This window comes from Trachypithecus francoisi, unplaced genomic scaffold (assembly GCF_009764315.1).
Source record: "Trachypithecus francoisi isolate TF-2019V2 unplaced genomic scaffold, Tfra_2.0 Lachesis_group0, whole genome shotgun sequence".
Classification (NCBI taxonomy): domain Eukaryota; kingdom Metazoa; phylum Chordata; class Mammalia; order Primates; family Cercopithecidae; genus Trachypithecus; species Trachypithecus francoisi.
Genome location: NW_022681453.1, coordinates 134,136,139 through 134,161,253, shown reverse-complemented (window position 1 = coordinate 134,161,253; position 25,115 = coordinate 134,136,139). Strand labels below are relative to the sequence as shown.

General features: G+C 43.1%; 1 protein-coding gene across 1 annotated transcript in view; it reads left to right on the top strand.

The window, feature by feature from the left end:
• The window catches only part of TRANK1 (tetratricopeptide repeat and ankyrin repeat containing 1), a 119,580-nt gene that overhangs the window by 91,921 nt on the left and 2,544 nt on the right, over positions 1–25,115 (top strand). Inside the window, 10 exon segments of the mRNA XM_033211980.1 lie at positions 2,467–2,666; positions 2,957–3,094; positions 7,447–7,593; positions 8,393–8,549; positions 11,923–12,011; positions 15,971–16,074; positions 16,182–16,314; positions 19,450–19,595; positions 20,449–23,495; positions 24,708–24,806. Of these exon segments, the coding sequence (XP_033067871.1) occupies positions 2,467–2,666; positions 2,957–3,094; positions 7,447–7,593; positions 8,393–8,549; positions 11,923–12,011; positions 15,971–16,074; positions 16,182–16,314; positions 19,450–19,595; positions 20,449–23,495; positions 24,708–24,806 (4,260 nt within the window).

Sequence of the window (25,115 nt, the reverse complement as noted above, 5' to 3'; positions counted from 1 at the left end):
TTCTCCCAAAGGGAAGGAAAAAAAAAAGGGAGGGTGGTAGGCAGTGGGAGTTAACACACACTTGGGTGCTTTTCATTTGTGTCTTAGTTTTGCCCCCTCTCTGTGCCAGGCACAACGCTAAACAGTTTATCTATAGTACCTGTGCTTAATCTTCATAACACCACTGCGAGGTAAGCATCAGTCCCATTTTATAAAGGAGAAACTAAGGCACACAAGTTTAAATAACAGGGTACCAATGCTAGAATATTTCGTTTGTGGTTTATAGATACTAACAAATTTACCTCCTTTGGCCTACAAATATCTGTGAACAATATGGAGTATTGCTTTACATGTTTAAAAACTTTAATGGGATCATGGTGGACATATCTTTCTGCAACTGGGTATTTTTGCCTAATGTTATATTGTTGAGATTTCTTTATTTCTTTTCTTTTTTTTTTTTTTTGAGTTACAGTGTTGCTCTGTTGCTCAGGCTGGAGTGCAGTAGCGCAACCTTGGCTCACTGCAACCTCCACCTTCTGGGTTCAAGTGATTCTCCTGCCTCAGCCTCCCGAGTAGCTGGGTTTATAGGCGCCTGCCACCAACCCCAGCTAATTTGTATTTTTAGTAGAGATGAGTTTTTGCTATCTTGGTCAGGCTGGTCTTGAACTCCTGACCTCAGGTGATCTACCCACCTCGGCCTCTCAAAGTGCTGGGATTGCAGGCGTGAGCCACTGAGCCCGGCCTGTTGTTGAGAATTTTGCATGTTGATAATGAGTTTTAGTGCATTCATTGAGATTCACATAGCATAAAAGGCACCCATTTGAAATGTGCAGTTTAGTGTTTTTTAATGTATTCACAAGATTGTGCAACTATCACCATCATCTAATTCTAGAACATTTTCAGAAATTAAAAACCCCCTCAAAACCCATAACCATAGCAGTTACTACTCGTTGTGTCCTTCCTCCCACTCCACGGCAACAACTCATCTTTCTGTTTCTACAGATCCACCTGTTGTGGACATTTCATATGGGTGGAATCATATAATGCATGGCCTTCTGTGTCTAGTTTCTTTCACTCAGTTTAATGTCTTCAAGGTTTATGCATGTATAGTATGTATCAGCACTTTATTTCTTTCTATGGTTGAACCATCTTTTATTCTTTGAGTATGGCTACATAAAAAATTACTTGTCTAGTTCCCTAGAAGGCCATTTAAATGGATTCCACTGCAACTTTTATTCCCTTTTCTGATTCTCCTGTTAATGTAGATATATCTTTGGTCTCTGCTAACTCCTAATGAGAAGAGAACCACAGTAGAAGCTTATTTGCTTAGATTCAGCAGTTTCCAAAACCTTAGACTTATTGCTTTATATTTTGTATACTTTTAATAACAGTAGTATTGGATAGTCACATTTTCCTTTCACTATTTGGTAACTGCAATGGGGATACATATGCCCATTTCATGATGTTCTCCCTAGACCATTGTATTCTATCTGGTGTTAGTAAAGGGCACATGGCCTCTAAGAGTAGTGGAGAGACCCAGGAAGGTCTACGTTCAAGTCCTGTCACTTGGAGATATTTATTAACTTCTGAGACCTCAGAGTTCCTGTTTGTAAAAGTGCAGTTGTCTCATCTGTCTCACTGCATTGTTGTGAGGATTAAATGGGATGACTTTCTTTTAAGGTGCCTGCTGTATGATAGGCATTCAGTCATTGTCACTATTAATGTCACTTCAGATGTTAGAGAAGAAATGGGACCCAGGAAAAATCACTTTGGAAAATCCTCTCTCCTGCTCTGACGTTTTTTCTTAGTGTAATCCTTTCTCAACTGAGTATAAACCTGGGGGAAAGGGTGATGGAGGCCTTGGTTGCTGTCCTTAGCTCACATGCAGCACTGTTTTTACCATGGTAATGTTGCTTCTGACTCTGTAAGCACCAATGGGAGAGGACAAAGTAATTGTGGTTTTCTTACCAAAGTCAATACCAGCCCCTATGAGAGCATTCTAACAGCTCTCATTGTTTTTTTTTTTTTTTTTTTTTCTGTTTTTGTTTTTGTTTTTTAGTTGAGACAGAGTCTTGCTCTGTCACCCATGCTGGAGTGTGCAGTGGTGTGATTCCGGCTCACTGCAACCTCTGCTTCCTGGGTTCAAGCGATTCTCTTGCCTCAGCCTCCCGAGGTCTCATTGTTTATGTTACATTTTTGCCTTGACTCTTCTTTGTGAGGTAATTTTCTCTAATATGAATATAGATTGGGGAGGAGATCCCACAAAACTCTCTGAGCACAGCAACATATATCTGCCTTATCATCCACTGCACCCAGAGAGCTCAGGGCTGCAATGGTAATCAAATGGGAACTGAAAACAGGCTTGCAATTATACATACTCTAGGGGTCAAATCTGCTTGTCAGGAAAAACATGTCCCCCACCCCAAATAACCAAAAAACTCAGCCATGTTGTTCATTATCCAACTTGGGGTTTCTATTTCGTTCCAGGAATCCTCAATCTGGCATCTGGAGTGGTAGATTTACTTCAGTTCTATTTCCCAGAATCTTTTGATCGCCTTCCAAGGGATTCTGGCCTCTTTGATGGTCCCAAGCCAACTGTTCTGGAGTCTTGTAGTGTAAGCGACTTGGCAATTTTGCTACGAGGGAATAAAAGGAAAACTCAGCCCATTGAATTTGGAGCCCACCAGGTGAGCTACTTGGGATTTTATGTTTTGAAATAAAAGATAGTTTGCAATTAAAAAAAGGTTTGAGAAGCTAAATTATTCTGCAAGGTAGCATTAAAAATAGTCCCTGTCCCACAGTGGGTGAGTTCCAGAGATGGCTGAGTGAACAAGTGTTTCAATCTTTCCCCTGGCCTGCCTGACCATGTTTATGCTGGCCATTTCTCTTTAAAAACATTACCTTCCTCCCATAGAAACAGACTGAGGCTTACTGAGGTTTTCTCTGTAGAATTTGATGTTCTTTTGTTTTTCTTCAGGTAATCCTTGTGGCCAATGAAACGGCAAAGGAGAAAATTCCAGAAGAACTGGGGTTAGCACTTGTGCTAACAATTTATGAAGCAAAAGGCTTAGAATTTGATGATGTCCTCCTTTACAACTTTTTTACTGATTCTGAGGTATGTCACACCTAATTCTTTTCACACAATGAATATTTGTGTATGAGCTGAACTTCACTCTGGGGAAGAGAATTTGGAGCTGAGGGTAAGGGAGTTTATCACAGGCTCCTGTTTGTGTTTTGGAGCATCATTCATTCAGTATGAGGTTTTGTGTGTTTAGATGTGGGTCTGACATTAGCTGTGGGTTGTTTCACAGTGTGTCATGGGCTGGTTCCCCCTGTGCCCTGCCTTTCTTTGGCTCTCTAGTACCCAAGTGCCAGTGTACAGTTCTCATTAGCCACTGTTATCCTTGGCTCCCAGGGATGCCCAAGTTGGAGCAAGCTCTAAGGAGAGCCTTACAGATGAAGCCAAGGTTAGCAATGTCCACCCTGTGATGACAGAACTGGGTAAGGTCAGTTCATAGATAGAGACAATTCCAGGAAGACAAATGAGGCTTGGTTCCTGCCCTCTGGATCAGGTAATATGGGGGACAAGAATAGCTTCCTTGCATGGGAGACCCCTCTAGCATGGCTTTACTACCACTGCTTGCAGCCCATGCAGATGGTGGCAGCCAAAGAGTCCCCACATTGACCCCCAGTGACCTCTGTATTGGTCCACTGCTTTCACTTGGTTCCTGAGTCCTTGTGAGTTTTTCTCCCCAAGCTTAGTTCATTATGGGTAGAGCCATGAACTCATGGCCATTGTCCTGGGTTTTCTAGCCACTGTTTTCTCTTTTCCACCATCTTTTGGTGGAGACTCAGGCTGGCTGCTGACTGTACTGTGGGGTCTTCTTTGGGGACTTAGCTGGCTGTGTCCCAGTCCTTGTTGCAGACTTCCATTGCACATGATGCATGCTTAAAGGGGTTATGTTATACCCAAGTCAAGAACACTGTTGGCTTTAACACTTTAAAAATTTGCCCCAGAACTGACCCTTTAGATAGAGTCCTTCCTTTTTTTCTTATCATTTCTTAAATGTTATTTTGCCTTAATAACACAACTATTATAATATTGCTATAGGCGCTGTGCAGTGTATAGAGTCATTGTCTCACTCCACCAACCCTCTGAGGTTATATGTATTTTTATTACTCTCATTCCATTTTTTAAAATTTATTTTTATTTTTGAGATATGGTCTTGCTGTGTTGTCCAGGCTGGTCTCAAACTCCCGGCCTTAAGTGATCTTCCCGCCTTGGCCTCCCAAAGTGCTGAGATTATAAACATGAGCCACCTTTATCTGTAGATAAAGCAGAAGATCACTGAGATTAGTAAATTTCTCATAGTTATAACATAGATGGTAGAGCCTGGAGATGAACTCAGATGCTTTGAGTTCTAAATCTCTTTCCATTTTCCTTCCTTTTAAAGTCTCGCATGCGAATTGAATTCCAGAACCTTCCACAATTAGCATATCACTGCGATTCCTTATGTACATTCCTTTCCTATTAAATTTTGCTAATAAAATCAGATGCACACTCATTAACCCTGGAACCATTTTACCTCTGAGGACTAACTTTTTCCTAATGATACATCCATCGGTCATGGTTGGACTGAGGCTCTCCTAAAAGAGGAAGGGTACGACTTTGTTGTTTCTGTTCTTTATTAAGTACCAGTTGTATGCTTGTGCGAGTAAGAAACTCAAGGAGCTCTGGACTTCAGGATCTGTAAATTGTGGTTGGCTTTATTTGTGAAAGAAAAATCCAGTTTTGTGTCTTACCTTGATCCTGGAAGTGGCGAAGGCTCAGGTATCTTGACCCTGTGCCCCCACCAATGGCTCAGGGAGTTGCCTGAAATTAAAAAAATCCCAAACGGAATCTTTTGTTAACATCCATTTCATCCTGTGTACACAGTAAGACTTCGGGGAATACTTTGGTTGGGGTTCTTCCTGGTGTCAATGTGACCATGCATTCCCTGGCCCAAAGCACACTCTCAATTTATCATTTACAACCTCCAGGCCAAAGGGAATCAGTCAGCAGATGAGAGGAAATGCTTTCATAAACGGAGAGGAAAGACAGGTCCCATATATCCCCAGCCTCTTCTGGTCTGGCTGCTTACGTGGGGTTTCTTTCGAGGTAACTGAAGGCTGCTGAACAGTGATTGCTATTTGAACTTGGGAAACTGTGGAGAGCTCTTCTCTCTCCTTGACCTCTTCTTCCATCTCATTTATATTTCAGGCAAGCTCTCTCTTTGAAGCAGCTGTTATCTGGTCTTATATGTGAGTGAGTTGAGGGGTATGGTGCTTGTTGGCCTGATTTGTGATTCTTCTCTCTAGAGGGTTTATTGTTACCTGTTGAACCACATGGTCACCAAAGCCATCTCCTGAGATGTGAAAGGGACCACAGAACGGCCACCCCAAAGCTTTTTGTAGGATGTTGTCTTCTTTTGGGGGAGAGGAAGTCATTCTTCCAGTCACCCTCAAGCTATCCTTCGATGGGGACTTGGAAGGGTGACTGCCATTTATACCTTGCCCCAGTGGGACCTCCTTTGTTTCATACTCGTGGCAGTGGGACAGGAGGGACTTTGAAAACTACAACCTTTATGGTTTGTCTAATTGACCCAGAGAATAGACCCCTCAAAGGTAGACTTGCTAGTAAAATCTAAGCCTTTTCCTTCACAATTGATGGTACCAAGAGAAGAAACTGGAAGACTTTAAATTTTCCTACTTCTATTCCCACAAATGCTATAGGCCTATATCCTTGCTACAAGTACATAAGCGCACTCCTAAAAGGCCCCACCTTGGAAATAAAATATGTTTGATTCATGAAACAGGCCATTCGTGTGCCATCTGAGCAGCTTTTGCTTCTCTTACAACTGTTTTAAAATACACTGTGTTTCCCTAGCCCTTTCAATGTTAGCCAGTCTCTGTCTCATGCTACCTGCCAGGAGGATCCTCTCAAACGTTAAGCACTTGGGTCTTCTGCCTACTTTCCTTGGCAAACAATTTTGTTGTATGCATAGCTTCACAAAGAGGCCAGTCACAAATATGTCCTGAAGATCGTTTTAAACCTTCCGACTACTTAAGTGATTTCATGATTTCAGAACATGGCGATTAGTACTATAATTGATTGGTAGCATAACCATTCCTATTTAATAGACAGTGTTTAAGGCATTTAACCTTGTTTACATAGTTTAAGTGATGGAGTAACTTAAGGCAGGTAATAAACTCTACCTACTTCACCTTTTCAGCATGCTTTAAAAGTTACATAGATGGCAAGTAGCACCATTTTATAAAAAGAAAAGTAAAGGCTAGGAGAGCTACTCTCACAAGACACAGGAAAGTATGAAATATGAAGTTTCTTAAGAATTTTGAGTTCTAATTCTGCATGTAATCTGGGCACTTCAGTTTTACTGGGGTCTGTAAACTACAGCCTGCTGGCCAAATCCAGACTACTGGAGTTTTTTTATGGCCTGTGAGCCAAGAATGGTTTTCACATTTTTAAATGGCCAGAAAAAACCCAAAGGAGAATACTATTTTATGGCATATAAAAATTATATGAAATTTAATTCAGTGTTCCCAAGTAAAGTTTTATTGGAACATGACACATTCATTCATTTAATTGTTGACTGTGGCTGGATTAGCACCAAAATGACAGAGTTCAGTAGTTGCAAGAGAGATCATGTGACTTGCTATGATAAGAATATTTATTATTTGACACTTTCAAGAAAAAATTTACCAACGCCTGGTCTTCGTAGTCACTTTGGTTTTGGGGTTTGGGTAAAGGAAAAAATGGGTAAAATATCAACTATTAAACATTGTACTAGTCATTTGACACTGATTATCTGTTTTTATTTTCTCAAGAAAGTTGGGTAGTATTATCCTCATTTTATAGAGCAGGATAATAAACAATGTGTTCAAAGTTGCATAATTAATAAATGGAAGAACTGAGATACAAATTTCTTCTGTCTGATCTCAGAATCTACCTTGCACATCATAGAACTGGATTTTCTTTATCATCAGTTAAATAATTTAGTTAGAATATTCTGCCACATGTGTCTTAACTGCTGACCTTACGTGCATCTCTTAACCATGTTGTGAGAAGGGGTGAGGATTCATTCCCCTGTCCGTACTGATTGTAGAAATTCTTTCAATGAGAATAACTCCCTGAGCCCTTATCATTCTTTTCTGGAAGTGGTCATGTGTGCCTGGCTTCTTAGCTATCTTGGTCTAGTGTGTGGGGAATTTTCACAACTTCCCTGATCTCTGCTTGTGCAAGCTAATCTCCCTCCTATCCATTCTAAGATCACAGGATGGATCTTCTTCAAAGTTGGGGTTGAAGGCCTGGTCCCTCGATGAGGCTTAATTTTCCTTGAAGCTCAGGGGGGCTGTATGCATAGTTCAAAAGCATATTCTGTTGGTCTTCACTTTTTTGTTGTTGTTCAGGCTTATAAGGAATGGAAGATCATTTCCTCATTCACACCTACATCAACTGACTCCAGAGAGGAAAACCGGCCATTGATTGAAGTACCCCTGGACAAACCAAGCTCTTCTCAGGGTCGATCTCTCATGGTGAATCCAGAAATGTACAAGGTGAATTTCTGCCATTTGTCAACACATGTACTTGATATGGAAGTAGTAAAAAGGGCCTGGAAGAGAAGATGAGAAAGAAAAATGGAGCTTGTACTTGGCTGGTTTTCCTCAGCAACGGGGAGTGGAGGATAAGAAAGGGAGGGGCAGGGATCTCAGTTTTGGTAAATTCCCTTTTTCTTAGTAGAGAGCTGGGCTTGATGGGTGGGCACTATCTGAAAATGGAAGGAGGAGGGTTGTACTTTCTAGTTCACCTCTGGAACTCAGCTTTGTTCAGAAATTTTGATGCAATCATAAGGTAGGTGGAGTAATTCAGTACTTGTGATAGTTACAATAGAAGTGTATGATGGTCTAATTTTTAAAAGTAAATCGCAGCAATCGTGTAAAGATGTAACCTTTGAGATAAACTGTGGACATGGGGTCTGTCTGTACCCTTCCAGTGAATCTTCCACTGTAACTTTCAGTGAATCTATATTTCAGAATTAACTCAAAATACTTATAGCAAAAACAGGAAAAAGAACAAACAAAAAATTATGGCTGATTCAAAGGTCATCCTATACAGATGGCATGCTCACTTCCTGCTTAGGTGGGAAAGGGGTGGAGTTTCTCATAGCCTCACTGGAACCTCACTTACCTGTGTTGTGGCCACAGTGAGTTCCTGCTATCCTGTTCTCAGCTGTGCTATGCTTCTCTAAAATTTAGTTTTTTTGTTTTTCCAAAATCAGAGTAAGCCCATTGAAGTGTGTCACATTGTAGCTAGAGGCAAGTGGCTCATCGTCTTTGTCCTCAATGTTATCTTTAGCTCCTCAACGGAGAGCTGAAGCAGCTGTACACCGCCATCACACGGGCTCGGGTCAACCTCTGGATCTTTGATGAAAACCGAGAGAAACGGGCTCCCGCATTCAAATATTTCATTAGAAGAGATTTTGTCCAAGTTGTAAAGACAGATGAAAATAAAGGTAAGATCCTGTTAAAATACTCTCACTGTTGGAGGAATCATGTTTCTCTCAACCGTTCTTCTGGTCAGGAATTAAAGGTGTAGTTTTTTGAAAGTGCTTTATTTCTTTTCCACAATCTTCTGACAAATGAAAGTTGTGACTCATTTGCCAAGCTGTGTGGGAAAGTGTAGCTGTAGTGGGCTTGGGAAGGTTAACTCCTTCAGGGTGTCATGTAGGTACATGCCTTTGACCCAACAGTTCCACTTCCAGGGATATATCTGAGATATTTGTGTTCAAAATCTCAAAGATACCTGCATAAGTATGCTCATCACAGCCCTGTTTGTAATTACAAGAAACTAAAAACAATCTTAATGTCCTCCAGTGAGGGAAAGGCTAAGTGCATTTCTTTCAGGGGACTACTATGCAACCATTAAAATGAAAAAGGAGGTGGATTGTCATTTACTGATAAGGAAAGATGTTCAAGATGTATTTGGTGAAAGAAAAATTTTAAACAATATGGGTAGAATGATATAATTTATAAGTAACTTTATATTATGCAAATATAAAAACCATTTATGCTTATCAGTATATATCAGAATAGAATGTTTATGCATGCATATGTATGTATGTGTATATATACAAATACCTATTGAAGTGTCTTTAACCATCAAACCCAATTCAGTTCCTGAGTTTGTTTAACAAGAACTGGGTTTGTGAGAGTTCAGCTACTGAGTTAACAGGTTGTCTGAATCTGTTTGGTTTCTGAGTTTCACAAAACAAGCAAATTAAGAGTTCAGACAGTAAGAACTCTTATTTCCGATAGTAAGAACCGATAGTTCAGATAGTAAGGAATTAATCAGAAAACTTATCTGTATTCCGTTCCTGATTACGGAAATAGCAAGAGTTTGGAGAGATAGCATGCATATAAATTCATGTATACACCTATTATTTCTGATGCAAAACTGTTTATAGTGATTACCTCTGGTGCTAGGGTTGGTGGATATGGGGTTGTCGAGTAGACATGGACACCTTTTACTTTTCACCTTCTTATCTCTGTGCTATTTGCAGGGTTTTTTTTTTTAATTGTGTATTTTTTTTTTTTTTCATAATTTGCAAAGACTACCTAACAAAGTGAAGTTCTCCTGATGGGATAACTGAGAAGAGAAATAATCAGTCCTTCATGAAGGAGAAAATTGTTGTCTTTCTTGAGGATTAGTTGTCAAGTCATCTCCTCAAAGCCATTGTTCATTTCTATAAGGGTAGGGCAAGGAGCAGGGTTTGGCTGCTGGAGAGAGGTTTGTCCTGAGCATTCCTCAGTCAGTTTGGAGGCTATTTCTGGTTATTACTGATGGCTCGGTTGAGGACTAGGATTAGATTTCTTATCCTAAGACTTGACTATTGTGATGGGAAAAGTCAAAGGCTGGGAGTTAAAAAACAAAATATAGCTTCTCACAAAAACTCTTCACCTGTGTAATGACAGGACCTTGTTCAGGTCCCATTTTCTCTCCCAAAGGAAAATGAGTGGATTGGCCTAGTGTAGGCCTTCTCGATCTTTCCTGCAGCTCATTCCCCTTTATTCCCCAAGTATGTTCTGGCATCCACCGTAAGAGATCATATGGCCGGGCGTGGTGGCTCACACCTGTAATCCCAGCACTTTGAGGGGCCGAGGTGGGCGGATCACCTGAGGTCAGGAGTTCGAGACCAGCTTGATCAATGTGGTGAAACCCCGTCTCTACTAAAAATACAAAAATTAGCCCAGTGTGGTAGTGTGTACCTGTAGTCCCAGCTACTCAGGAGAATGAGGCAGGAGAATTGCTTGAACCTGGAAGGCAGAGGTTGCAGTAACCCAAGAATGTGCCACTGCACTCCAGCCTGGGTGATAGAGCAAGACTCCATTTGAAAAAAAAAAAAAAAAAATCGTAAGATAGTTGACTTTTTATATTTAAAAAATTCAAAATGAAAACACTGCCATTTATTTTATGTTTTGGTAGCATTAAGAATGCAAGAAAAAGTGCAGTCTTAATTACAAATTTTAAGTTGTACATAGTAATTCTTCTAAAACATCTGTTCCCATTGTGTTTGGATTGAGTATAACGATTATGCGATTTGTGTTTCTTTTACATGGCATCTGCAGAGTTCACTGGCCTCATTCTGAGATAATATGGGATGGGGTTTTGCCGTGGGAATTGAATGTCACAGGGGCACTCGTAGCAACACATAGGGAGTCAGAATAAGATGCTGGGAAGTCATCACTGTACTGCTACACAGCTCCAGCGGAGGGCGAGCGGGGAGGGATCAGGCTGTGATGCTTAACATGTGTTTTTGCACCTTCCAAACAAACCTGGCCTGTCTGCCTCACTCCCTCAGTTGATATTCATTGGCCTAGGTGTCTCTGATTCCTTTAGCTCTGATTTGTCTGCCAGTATTGCCCTGGAGTTCACTGTATTTTGTGTACTTCATGAAGCTGTGGCTCAGAACCTGCAGGGATTGTCACCCATTGTCAGTGATACTCTGGGGGATAGCAGGTGGCAGGGTGGGGGTGGGGTGCGGTGCGGTGCTGAAATAGTCACCAGCAGGCTGGTGAGGGTAACAGAAGGGATGGACAGCAGGCGGTTACAGTGGTCCCTGTCCACTAATAGGAATGTGTCAGATTGCTTATTGTGATGAGGGCAAAGTTTGCACATTTGGAAATAGTGTAAAATTTTGTCACTTTTTTTTCTTGCTGAAGCCCTGGCCTGGGAGCTTGCTAAAAGCTACTTGACTTTGGGTTTTCAAGGAGGAATTTTTAATTTCTGTCTTCTGATTTGTAGCCATAGAAAAGGAAAGTAGACCAAAATTTAAAAACCAAACCACATCCTTTCTCCCCTCTACCTCCTCTTTTCAATACCCTCAGAAATGTGGTTTGGTAAGTTAAAATATATCTTACATGAATACTAGAAAGACAACAGGTTAGTCTGCTCTGACTGCCATAACAGAATACTACAGACTAGATGGCCTAAACAACAGAGTTGTATTTTCTCACAGTTCTGAAGGCTAGAAGTTTAAGATCAAGGTGTTGGCAGCGTTGGTTTCTTCTGAGGCCTCTCTCCTTGGTTTGCAGCCCAGCCACTCTGTGTCCTCACGCTCTTGCCCCTGGTGTCTCCCCAGGTTCTAATTTCCTCTAAGGACACCAGTGAGATTGGATGAGGGGCCATCCTAATGGCCTCATTTCAACCTAGTCACCTCTTTAAAGGCCCTATCTCATTCCAAATGCAGCCACATTCTGAGGTACTGGGAGTTAGGACTTTAACAAGTGAATTTGGTGGCTGGCGGGGAGACACAATTCAGCTCGTAACAACAGTTTTAAGTGCAAGAAAGCCCAGAGAAGCAGACGCACTTTTCTTTATCATTTCAGACTTTGATGATAGCATGTTCGTTAAGACCTCAACTCCTGCGGAGTGGATTGCACAGGGAGATTACTACGCCAAGCACCAGTGCTGGAAGGTAAGGGGTTGAACTAGGAGCCAGGGGATGAGGGATCCTTGTCATTGGTGCCCTCATCAGATCTCACAGGCAGGTTTCCCAACGTGGTGTTTGTCACTAGGAAAGGATGAGGGTAATGGTGCTTGTGCCATGTGTTCTGAAACATCAGGTCACCTCAAGATGAAGAGAGCTTCCTGTCCTGCTCCTTTTCTGGTCAGTGCAGGCATGACAACTCTTCATTTTGGCCAAGTGCCAGCATGTGCTGATGGATCATGGAGGGCTGTGGCCTTTGCCCCACCAAGGAATCCTTCTATATATTTTCTTTCCCTCCAGTACTCTATGCCTAAAAGCTTTGCTGTCATCATACTGCATCTTAAAGCAGTAGAAGATTGATCTCTCATTTGATTTTTTTCAAATTGACCAAACAGGTTTCATTGCCAATCTGAGTCTGGTGAATATAGGTTAAGCTTTATTATTACACTGCACTGGCCAACTTCCAGCTACAAGCCATCTTAGTGGTCCTGAGCAGTCTTCTTCCAGGAAGTGTTATCTCTGCAGCAGACCTCTTGAAATTTTGAAACTAGGTTAAACAGCCGCATTCCTTTTCCCAAAGTCAGCATCCCTGCACATCACAGGGTCTCGGGTGGGGCATGGCTGGGATGTGTGTCTCCCTTGAAATAGTGGTGATGACTTCACCTGCAAGTTTTCAACGCCCTACTAAAAGAGTGCCTTTTTTTTTTTTGCTTTGATCTAATGACAAGAAGTCAGGTCTTAGGATTGGTTCTGCAGTTCAACAAAGTCACCATGGGCCCAGTCTCATTCCATCTCTTCCTTGTGTCATCTGCAGCTTGTCTGAGATGTTCTCTTTCATTGATTGCCTAATGGCTGCTGTGGCAGTTCCAAGTGCTCCATTCCCTCTCCAGCATTCCAAGCAGGAATGAAGTGCAGGCACTTTCTTCTTGTTGATCTCTCTCTCTCTCTCTTTCTTTTTTTTTTATCATGAAGTCCTCAGTGGTCTTCCTCCTGTATCTCATTGGTCAGTACTAGGTTACATACACCTTTCTAGCTGCAAGAGAGCCTGGGAGAGCAATCCCATCTGGCAATTTTAACCTTTTGCAGGAGATAAGTTCCGCCAAAAGGCAAGAAAGAGAGGAGGAACTGCTATGGGTAACTAACCAGCAGTGTCTGACACCACAGGCATGACCATACCAAATGCACATTTCCCTAAGATTTCTCTACCCCAGGCACCTGGAGTGCCCCATGCATGCAGCTCTAGATGATGTTTTCTGAAACAACAACTGGATCTGGGGTTTGGAAAGATCACCACCTTTCTTTCTACACCTCAGTGTTCATGTTATGAGGCTCCACCTCCTCAAATGTTACAGGAAAACTATCTGCAGTTTCTCTTGCCACTTTGGAACAAATGTTTTGAAACAGTGTTTTCAATGGAGGGCTTGTCCTGCTTCTGATTGGAATTTCATGGAGTTGGGCCTGAGTAAAGGTACTGGGAATTGATGAGGACAATGAAATCACAAGTTCAGGACCTAACGGAAGCCACAGTGTGAGGTATCTGTGATCTGACATGCCTGGAGAAGGAATTTAATGTTTTTTCAGCTCCAGTTCTTCGAAGAGTTTTGTCTATTGTTTCAGGGAAATTGCTTTCAGTCTGTAGCATGTAACTTACATCTGAGATTTATCAGTTACTTCTTGCTGCATAACAATCCTGAAACATAGTGGCTTAACACAAGTCATTTATGTGGCTCACAGTTCTATGGATTGGCAGTGCTGAGTTCAGCTGAGTGGTTCTGGTCTGAGCTGAGTACCTCGTGTCTGCAGTCAGCTGGGCAGGTCTGCTTCTGGGGGTTGGCTGGCTCTTGGCTTGGGGGACAGGGGTGACTGGGGTTCCTGAATCATATTTCTTTCCTCCTCCAGCAGGCTATTCTGAGTTTGTTCACATGATGCCTGAGCGGGATTCAAAGAAAGTGAATAGAAGCACACAAGGCCCCTTGAGGCCTGGCCTTGGAACTGGCCCAGTGCCGCTTCTGCTGAATTCTGCTGCCAAAGCAAGTCTCGGCCTAGATTAGATGGGAGGGTAACTAGGCAGCACTCTTGATGGGAGAAGCTGGAAAGCTACACTGTAAGGGGGTATGGACAGATACAGAGAGGAGTAAAGGACTGTGGCCACCCTGGCAATGTATTATATGGGGTGAAAAAAACAATTTATGCTATTGTAGGTTTGGGTATGTCTGGAAAGTATTTTCCTAACTATGTAGTATTTAGCTGCAGAATTGACCAAGCCTCACAATTTTATTCACTGCCTATCCTTGTTAGAATTGGAAAGAAATATTGAACATTTGGGTCTTGTTATGAAACCAAGAATTTTTTTTTTTTTTTTTTTTTTTTTGGTGAGGCAGGGGGTGGGTGTTAGGGAGGGAAGGGAGGGATAATATGGGCAGCAGGTATGGGTCTGAAATTGGAAAACTATGTAACATCTTACCCTTTATTCCCTTCAGAACACTGTTGGTGTTACCCATATGTGTTGCCCATGGATATCCAATTATCGCATTAAAAATGCCTTTTGAATATTTGAATCTAAAATCTTTTTAGGGGAGCCAGCACAGATGAGAATGTTATAAAAAACCTTCTCTTCCCCTGACTTTGTTTTGATCCTGCTAAAGGACTTCAGGACTCAGGTGGTTTATTGAGTTTTTGGCTGCATGTCAATAAATGTTTCAGAACCACCACAGACAATTCATTCATTCAACAAAAAGGGTTTTTAGAATACCCCTTTTCTTTCTCTATGTTCCTAGTCTTCAGCAGCTATGGGCCAAGAATTATGTTTAGATCCCAGTAATCTGATGGTGAGCAAAACAGGCACATAGACCAATGCACAGTTCCAGCTGTTGCAGGTGTCACAGATGAGAAACCAGCTGCTCCCAGAACCAACTTCCTGGAAATGGAGGCCTGAGAAGCCTTCTTTGAAGAACAGAGCCTTGAACTGAAACCTGTAGAATGAATGAAGTTAACGAGACAGAGAAAGGACAGAAGAGCATTTCAGTTAGAAGGAATGGTGTGTGCAAAGGCCCTGCAATGGGAAGGAAATGGCACAGGTCACAGGAATGAAAGGAGATCCACACAGAGAGCCTGAAGGGGAGAGTGGTCATCCTGTCCACCTTATCAGCATGTGCCACTTAGTCCCTCCCTTGCCCACACTGAGACCTAATGTGTATGTGCTGGGCAGAACGTGAATTTCCTGCCCATGTATTGTGTGCTTTAAGACATAGCATCAGCACCCCTGTTTTAGAAAAGCAGCTTTCTGCTGGTAATGATCAGGGTGAAGCCTGACTCCTCTGTGACATTTGTTTGCCTATCTTATAGTCAGAGGATTTAGTAACAGATCTGCATGCCCCAGGGATCTGGATGTGTTGTGATACCATCTCTATTCCCATTTCTGCCTCCAGTATGTGTACTCCAGCTGTTCTGCCAACACTGCAATACCATCTCTATTCCCATTTCTGCCTCCAGTATGTGTACTCCAGCTGTTCTGCCAACACTGCAAAGTAGCTGGTGTACTCACCAACTGGGTCAAAGCCCAGAAGAGCCACTGGGTAACTTTGGGCCAGTTGCTCCATGACTCTGACCTGAAGTAGCAACTATATACAATGAGAAGGCTGATACTTATTGCTGTGACTGTTGGAAGATTAAATAAGGGTGTTACTGTGGTAGCTTGAAAAAATATGTATTCTGTACCTTTTTGATGGGTGCTTCTAAAAGATACCGTTCAGTATGAATACTGTTGGGTTTTATCTTCCAAGACTACTTTCTTTAGAATATCTGTACCTTCCTGCTCCTCCGTCTCAGATTGGGCTGGAGCAAGACTTCGTGTTTTATCAGTACAAATTTATAATGCATACTTTAACTCTTGTTCTGTCTGTTACCTCCATTACCTTGCTGGGAATAAAACTTTTTGCCTATTCCAGGTTGCAGCCAAGTGTTACCAGAAAGGAGGTGCATTTGAGAAGGAGAAGTTGGCCCTAGCCCATGACACTGCCCTGAGCATGAAATCCAAGAAAGTCAGCCCCAAGTAAGAGTCTTGGGATCACTTCTGGTTTGCTCCGATGAGAGCAGCAGTTAAATATTGGTGTTGGGTCAACATTCCGTGGAAATATTATTTTGTTTTCCTTCACCTAGGGAAAAGCAGTTGGAATATTTGGAATTGGCTAAGACCTATTTGGAGTGCAAAGAGCCAACGCTGTCCCTTAAGTGTCTGAGCTATGCCAAGGAGTTCCAGCTCTCCGCCCAGCTGTGTGAGAGGCTGGGAAAGGTATGGCTCCTAATCCGCTGCTGCTCCAGGGAGAACTGGGGTTCACTTGAGCAGATTGAGGGGTAGGCTCGACCTCTACTCTAGCAGGAAGAGGCTGCAGTCTTCCAAGGAGGGAGATGCTGGCCCTGCAACTCTAAGGGAACCCTACTTTCACTACTACTGCAGACTTTTAGGAGGCTCTGAAGACAGTATGCATGTGCATGTGTGTGTCTGTGTGTTAATGTCTGTGTTAATATTCAAGGCCTAATATTAACCACAGGGAAACCAAATGCTCAAGCCAAAGGACAGAAGGGTTTTAGAATATACTTCGTTTCTTTCTCTGTGTTCCTAGTCTTCAGTCACCTTGGCTGAGTGGCCTGGCATTTAGATGGAGGTTCCTCGGCTGTGTTCCTAGTAATCACTCTAGATCTGTACTAATTCAGCAGTCACATGTGGCTATTTCATTTACAATTTAAATTAATTAAAATACAATAATATTAAAAATTCACATCCTCAATCTTACTAGCCACATTGCAAGTGCTCATTGTTAACAGAACATTTTCGTCATTACAGAAAGCTCTGTTGGACAGAGCTGTTCGTCTGGAACACAGCTACTAACAGAGTGGTCAGCAGGCCACAAACTATTATTTGTCTGCAGCAAGATTAACAAAGAAGACAAAAGTAAGCAGTTAGAATTTTTTAAACTGCCATTTGGCATTGCTTTGACATCCAAGTGGTGATAATTTTCCCATCAATTCATTTTTTAATGTATCAACTGTGATGGATTGGAAATTTAAAATGATTTGGTCCCTTCCCACAGGTAGTTGGAGAAACTGCGCTTAAGGAGCTGTGGGCTGTTGCATTTTCCCCTATGGGGTGTTACTATCCTTCAGTAGGAAAGGGGCTTTCCTTGTCTGTATGTGAAATATGGTGACTCCTGGGATCCTCAGAGCACCCTGGGTGTTGAGAGGGGTAGGAGTGGTACCTACCGGGAAGTTTGAAGTTTGACCCCAAGTCAGTGCGAAGAAGAGGACAAAGCCCTCCAGGTGCTGCCTACCCTGTTCCATATTTATTATGGGATGTAACTTCTTAGGTTGTGGGAGATGGGAATGGAACACGGATACAACACTACTCTCTAGAGGCAAGAAGCAGGCAAGGCACAGGAATCCCTGAAAGGAAAACTTTCACTCTCTTGGCACCTGGATAAACATTTCCTACCATGGGTAGAATGCGTTTGGGGACTGGGAAAAGGGGGGTGATGTGGCCTGAGGATCCAGAAGAAGGCTGCTGCCAAGTTGGTTGATTTGAATCTTGCCAGTCAATTTGGGTGAGATGACCACAAGCAATGGTAAATGAGTAAGAGAAAGTGGCAAGGCCAGATCAGTAGGGCCTTGGTGACTGTGGCAAGAACTGGGCTTTGTTCAAGCATGATGGGAAGCCAGTGGTAGACTTTGCTGGGAAGAGTGACATGAAGCTAATTATCTGGATGCTTTGTGAAGAGGTCTATAGGGCAGCAAGAACTGAAGCAGAAAGGCCAGTTAGAGTCTAGCGTCAGCTTAGGCTGAAATGATAGGGCCTGGACTGCCATGGTGGTAGTGGAGGTGGTGGGATGATGGCACATCTGGGAAATGTTAGGGAAACCAAGCAGGCAGGATTAGCTGGCGAGCAGGATGGGAACTGTGATAGGAAGAAGAGTCTAGTAGATTCTTCTGTTCATGGCAAGCCCACCATTGGTGGGTATGGGGTCCAATCATTGAATTTTATTTCGTTCATCCTCTTCTTCACAGCCAGTCTCCATTGCCATTCTTTTCTCATTAGTAGTTATTCTAATATATTTTATGTATGTGCTCAAATGCATGCATTATTGAAGAATGAACAGTGGTGTCTTCTATACATATAAACTTTAGGCTTATCTAGAAGACATCTTGCTCTGTGTTTTACCTTTTCCATCACTGGCTGTGTAATGTTAGATCTGGCCATGCTTCTGACAGTCATGTATTCCTGAGTGGGCATCCACTGCATTGACGAATTCATTTCCCTAGTGATGCATGTCCAGGTTACCACTGGCTCCTGGCTCCCACACACAGCACCTTGGCACAGTATGTCTTCTTAGGGTTCTGTGAGATACTTTTTCAAGATGTGTTGCCAGAAACAGGCCTGCTGGCCTAGGGTATGCACATGTTTCACTTCACTAAGTGCAGTCCCTTTGCTTTCTGGGATAGCCGTTCCACTTTGTGCATGAGGGTTCTGCATTCCCCACATTCTTGACCACAGTCAGCAGATTGTGATTTCTCATTTTTCAAACCTGGTGGATGTATTTCACCATGGCTTTCATTTGTATTCTTCTGATTGTCAGTAAAGTTGAGCATTTTTATTTGTTTGTTAGTCTTTCAAGTTTACCCCACTGCAAACTGCCAGTTTATATCCTTTGCCTAGCTTTCTATTGTGTCTCGAAGAAAGTCTTTTTCTTGTGGTTGCAAGAATTCTTTTTGTCTAGACAGGCCCAGTCTAGTACAGTAGCCATTAGCCACGTGTGACTCTTTAACTTTAAAATAATGAAAATTAAATTAAATTAAAAGTTCAGTTCCTTGGTTGCATTACCCACATTTAAAGACTCAATATTCAGATCTGACTAGTGGTTAGATTGGATAGCAAAGAAACAATACATTTTAATCTTCACAAAAACTTCTATTGGACAGTACTGATCTAGGTGTTATATATTTTTTAAATTTAGCTTATTTCATATGTCTTTTGTTGAGTGGTTTTGATGGATTAGTCTGATCTGTCAGTTTTTCTCCTGAAATTTGTGTTTTGGGTTTTGTTGATTATGTTATTTTTGGAAGTCACATGAAGACTCCTTCCACTTGAGTGTGGCCTCAAAGTCACAAAGATATTCTCACAAGTTTTCCCACAATAGTTTCTACATTTAGATCTTTAATCTACCTGGGGCCTACCTTTGTGTTTCGTGTGAGGTTGGGATTTAACTTTATTCCAATAATTGGTTTTCCTAATATTATCTATGTTATAGGGTTTTTAACTGGATTCTAACAGAAAGCAGACATATGACTATCCTCTTTATTATTTGTGGTATTGTTTTAATATTAGAAAGTTAATTATTAATACTCTAAATAAAAGTAAAATTTTACTCCATCCTAGATAAGAGATGCTGCCTATTTCTATAAGCGAAGCCAGTGCTACAAAGATGCTTTCAGATGCTTTGAGCAGATTCAGGAATTTGATCTAGCACTCAAAATGTACTGCCAAGAGGAGCTTTTTGAAGAAGCTGCTATTGCAGTGGAAAAGTAGGTGGTTTTATTCTCTCCCTTTCTCCCTCCCTTCCTCCCACTTCTCTCTGGGGGCAGCCTGCTCTGGGTGGTGCTGTACTGCTGCTTCTGACATGGCTTGACCACACTGCTCTCTTTCCACTTAAGCAGTGGCCTCGGTGCTGGGTCAGCAGCTCTTTGAGAGCAGGACTCTGTGTTTTCCAGTCTCTTGATAAGCTTTGATGCAGTGTCACAAAGAAAGGGGGCTGAGGAGGATGGGAGTATGTTATGAGTGTGTATATAATGACATATTCTGACTCCCCTCAGCAGAATAAAGGGGAGTCCTTCAGAGCTTCATTAATTTCACAGGAACCCAACTAATGCACACCTGCTAAAAGAGAAGAATCATAAGTTGGGTAATAAGAGGAAGACTGGTGTAATTGCTGATGCATGTGCAGCCCCCATTTTATCCTTTCTCATTTTATCAAACTGAACAGAGTTGTAGACTCAGATGATTTTGATGCTTTTATGAGAACCAAAGAGATGTTTTTCAAGGATAATTTAGACTATGCATAACATTTGCCCTATAGATTGACTTTCTGATTTCACTCCCACTTGTTTGAGTTACACCTCCACTATATTTCATTAACGAAGCACACCAATTCCTGATTGAAGCATAAGGAATTTATTCATTATTATTATACTGGTAACAGTGTAAAATAAGGCCTTTGTAAAAATACTTGAATGCTTGACAAGTTTAGGTTTTATTTACATGTGGGAGTTTTATCTACATGTGGGAGTTTTATTTAAGTTGCTCTGTGCTGTATTTTGGAGGAAATTTTCTATTGATTGGGTGATGCCAAGTTGACATTTGCATCCTTTGTCTTTGTAGGTATGAAGAAATGCTAAAGAATAAGACCCTTCCCATTTCCAAGCTCTCCTATTCTGCCAGTCAGTTTTACTTGGAAGCTGCAGCAAAGTATCTGAGTGCAAATAAGATGAAGGAAATGATGGCTGTCCTCTCAAAGCTAGACATAGAAGACCAGCTGGTGTTCTTGAAGTCTCGGAAACGCTTAGCAGAGGCTGCAGACTTGCTGAACAGGGAAGGCAGGAGAGAAGAGGCTGCCCTGCTGATGAAGCAACATGGCTGCCTCCTGGAGGCTGCCAGGCTCACTGCTGACAAGGACTTCCAGGCCTCATGTCTGCTGGGGGCTGCCCGCCTCAATGTGGCCAGGGATTCTGACATAGAACACACCAAGGACATTCTGAGAGAAGCACTTGATCTCTGCTATCAAACTGGCCAATTGTCCGGCATTGCTGAGGCCCACTTTCTGCAAGGGGTAATCCTGAGAGACTTTCAGAAGCTCAGAGATGCCTTTTTCAAGTTTGACACCCTCAACCACTCAGCTGGAGTGGTGGAAGCACTCTACGAAGCAGCCAGCCAGAGTGAGGCTGAGCCTGAAAAGATTCTGGGCCTGGCTCCAGGGGGCTTGGAAATCCTCCTTAGTCTGGTCAGGGCTCTCAAAAGAGTGACCAACAATGCTGAGAAGGAAATGGTGAAATCTTGCTTTGAGTTTTTTGGGATTTCCCAGGTGGATGCCAAGTATTGCCAGATAGCTCAGAACGACCCTGGGCCCATATTAAGAATAATTTTTGACCTGGATTTGAACTTGAGAGAGAAGAAAACAAAAGACCATTTTTTGATAATGACTGATCAAGTGAAATTAGCCCTAAACAAGCACCTTTTGGGCAGGCTGTGTCAGATCACACGGAGCCTACTTGGGAAGACCTACCGAGGAGTCTGCATGAGGTTTATTGTAGGCTTAAAATGCGAGGATGAAAACTGTGAACATTTTCACAGGCCTCTGCGGCGTTGTGAAGCCAAGTGTTTAGTTCAGTCGAAAATGAACTTGGTGGCAATCAACGGGTTGCTTTTGGAAGCCAAAAAAGTATTCCCTAAAATCTTAGCAGAAGAGCTTAAAGAAATTGATTATATTTTGTCTACAGATATGTATGGCCTTTGCAAGTCCATTCTGGATGTCCTTTTCCCTAAGCATTTCCATCAGAGAGTTTTGTCAGAAAACCCCATGGCATGCAAAGAAATCCTCAAACCAAATTACAAATCTTTACGGTTCTACAGATTTGCTTTAAAAGAGTATATCCACTTTCTGTTTGAAAACGACAGCGCACGCAACCGCCGGGAATCCACAGACCTGTGGCTGAGTGCCATGCAAGCTTTCCTTCTCTCTTCCAACTACCCGGAGGAGTTTGAAAAGCTGCTCCACCAGGAGGAGGACAACTACAACAGGGAACTCAAAGCTCTAGAGTCTGAAAAGGATGAAAGGGGCAGGGGGAGAGGCAGCAGGATAAAAGGAATAGAAGGGAAATTTGGCATGCTGGCACCCAACAGGGATGATGAGAATATGGACAAGACCCACCTGTGCTTCATCCGGCTGCTGGAGAATTGCATTGATCAATTCTACGTGTACAGGAACCCAGAAGACTACAAGAGGCTCTTTTTCCGTTTCATGAATGTCCTCATCAAGAGGTGCAAAGCACCACTCATCCCCAGCATTGGAAACACAGTGGCCCTCCTGGAGTTCCAGTTCATCCACTGTGGGGTGGTGCTGGCCCGCCTCTGGAAGAATGTCATTCTGTGCCTCCCCAAGAGCTACATTGCACTCTTGCACTACTGGGAGTTCCTGTTTAGCAAGAAAGACAAGGAGCTTGGGGATGTATTCTCCATCATTCAGGAATACAAACCCAAGGATGTGACAAGAGCCATTCAGGATTTCCGGTTCCATCTCTCCTACCTTGCCAAGGTGCTATGTGGCTATGAGAATGTGAACTTCAATGTCCTGCTTGATGCCTTCAGTGAAATAGACTATGTGGTCTCGGGTGAGGCTGAGCGGACGCTGGTGCTGTGCTTGGTGATGCTGGTGAATGCTGAGGAGGTCCTGCAGCCGTACTGCAAGCCTCTCCTGTACCGCCACTTCCGGGAGATCGAGTCAAGACTGCAGCTCATGAGCATGGACTGCCCTGGCCAGGTTCCCGAGAGGCTCCTGAAGGTGGTGAAGCGGGTGTTGGTGGCAGTCAATGTGAAGTCTGTGGCTGAGGCGCTGCAGGACCTGCTCTTTGAGCGGGATGAAGAGTACCTAATGGACTGTGACTGGCGGTGGGACCCTGTACACACCAAAGGGTCCATAGTCCGTGGCCTCTATTATGAGGAGGTCAGACTAAACCGCCTGCTCTGTTTGGACCCTGTGGACTACTTTGCTGAACCCGAGTGTGAATTTGGCCAGGATGAGATGGATGAACTGGCTTTAGAAGACCGAGACCATGTGCTGGCCACCATCCTTTCCCAAAAACAACGGAAGGCCTCCATACAGCGGAAGTTGAGAAGGGCATGCCTGGTGGTGTCTCTGTGCATCAGTTGGAGGAGAAGAGTGGGCACCCAGATGGAGCGTGTCAGGGAGGAGGCCAGGGAGCCCAGGGCTGGGAACTTCAAAAAGGCGGATGTGGACAGGACCCAGTGTGACCTGTGTGGAGTGAAGTTTACCCGTGACCCAGAGAACTATTTCAGCCCCAGCAAAGCATTTGAGGGGGCAGCTTCTGAGGTGGCTGTCCTTTCCAGGGCTGAGTTGGAAAGGGAGGAGTGTCAGGAGAGGAACAGTGAGTCTTACGAGCAGCATATCCATCTGGAACACCACCAGAGGCAGCAAGTGGCCTACCAGAAATACTCAGAATTTTTCCACGAGAAGGTGGACCCGGCCATTGATGAAGGCAAGCTGGTGGTGCAGGACATTGAGCAAAGTGTATGGATCCACAGTCACGTGGGCTCCAAGGAGCACAGTCACATGCTGCAAAAGGTCCAGGAGCACATCAAGAGGGTTTCGGATATGGTGGAGGACCTCTACAGGAGGAAGGCCTGGGCTGGTGGTAAGGGTCTGCAGAGACAGGGCCCAGGTGGGGTGAGACCTGGGCTCTGAGAACATTTCTCAGGATTAAGTTCCTTGTAGTGGCTTCTGATTTGAGGATGGTGGAATCTTGGCCTTAGAAGAAATACACATGAGGAATATATGTTTTCAAGTTATAGCAAACCTCATTGTTTGGATTACCCCTTCCCCAGTTAAAAGTTTGTCATTATCCTTGACTTGGGAGGATTTCCCCAGGTACTCCAGCAATTTGCATGCCTCTTCCTACAGAGGGTTAAAAGCTTGTGTAGAATGAAGTGCTTTCTCTCCTGGCAGTCAGAATGGCTCTTGCCAGAATAATCTTCTATGGAGAAGATACAGGGAGAATGTTTAAAGTGTTGAGAAAACTCTTTAAGGTTCTCTTGACCCATTCATCCCCTGATTAAGATCTGGAAGTGTGTAGTTGGTCTAGTTGGTCTCTTCCTTTTAGGAGGGTCCTTAAGTCCTACCCAGTGTGAGCCTTTAATAGAATTCTTATGTCATTTTAGAATCAGATTTCCCCTGGCTTTTTTTTTTTTTTTTAAGGAGACAGAGTCTCACTGCGTTGCCCAGGCTGGAGTGCGGTGGCATGATCTCAGCTCACTGCAACCTCTGCTTCCTGCGTTCAAACGATTCTTCTGCCTCAGCCTCCCAAGTAGCTGGGATTACAGGTGCCCATCACCATGCACAGCTAATTTTTGTATTTTTAGTAAAGACAAGGTTTCACCATGTTGGCCAGGCTGGTCTCAAACTCTTGACCCCAGGTAATCTCCCTGCCTTGGCCTCCCAAGGTGCTGGGATTACAGTTCTCTCACTTTCTTATTAGCTACTTCCTTTCAACACTGAGTAGAAGTTATGTAAAAACTTAGTGAAACTGCATATTTTAAAACATTCCATAATTCAGATACTCTTTAGTTTAAGGTTTAATGACATTTTGAACACAAGTGTCTTAGAAAGGTTTGCAATTGTGGCAGTCTCTATAGACACACAGTAATGGCGTCAGGCTAGCCTTTAGTTGTATAGCTTATACTTGCAGCTACAGAAGGCAGCTTTGGGTCCCTTACCCCATAAGGAGGGCTCTTTTCAGGGAAAACATAGAGACCAGCTCTTGGGACGTGGAGGCTCTGGGTCTAGTAATTGGTATTCTAGTCCCTGCAATGGCATCTTTACTCAGCGCCCTGTTCTGTGGTTTCTGTAGCGGAGGAGGCGATGACTCGGCTGGTCAACATTCTGATCCTGTCAGTCAGGGATGCACGAGACTGGTTGATGAAAACAGAGGCCCGCTTAAAGAAGGAAGGTAAGGAGTCTTGATTCTGGGGACAGGTAACACTTTGGGTTCTGTGGTTCTTATTACTGCTGGCTCCTGGGGGAAATCTGAAGTGGGGCAGCCCAGCAATGTCAAAAGTGGACTTTGACTGTCTAGGAGCATCACCTCCAGTGATGCAAATTACTAGCAACATAATATCTGCTTTTTCCTATCTGACTATGAGGGCCATTATTCTGGGCATGTGTTACTTGCCATACACCTCTTGCTGCTCATGAGCTGTACTGATAGTGCTCAGTCACTGCACATACTCAATACAGTGACTACCAAGGATGGACAAAG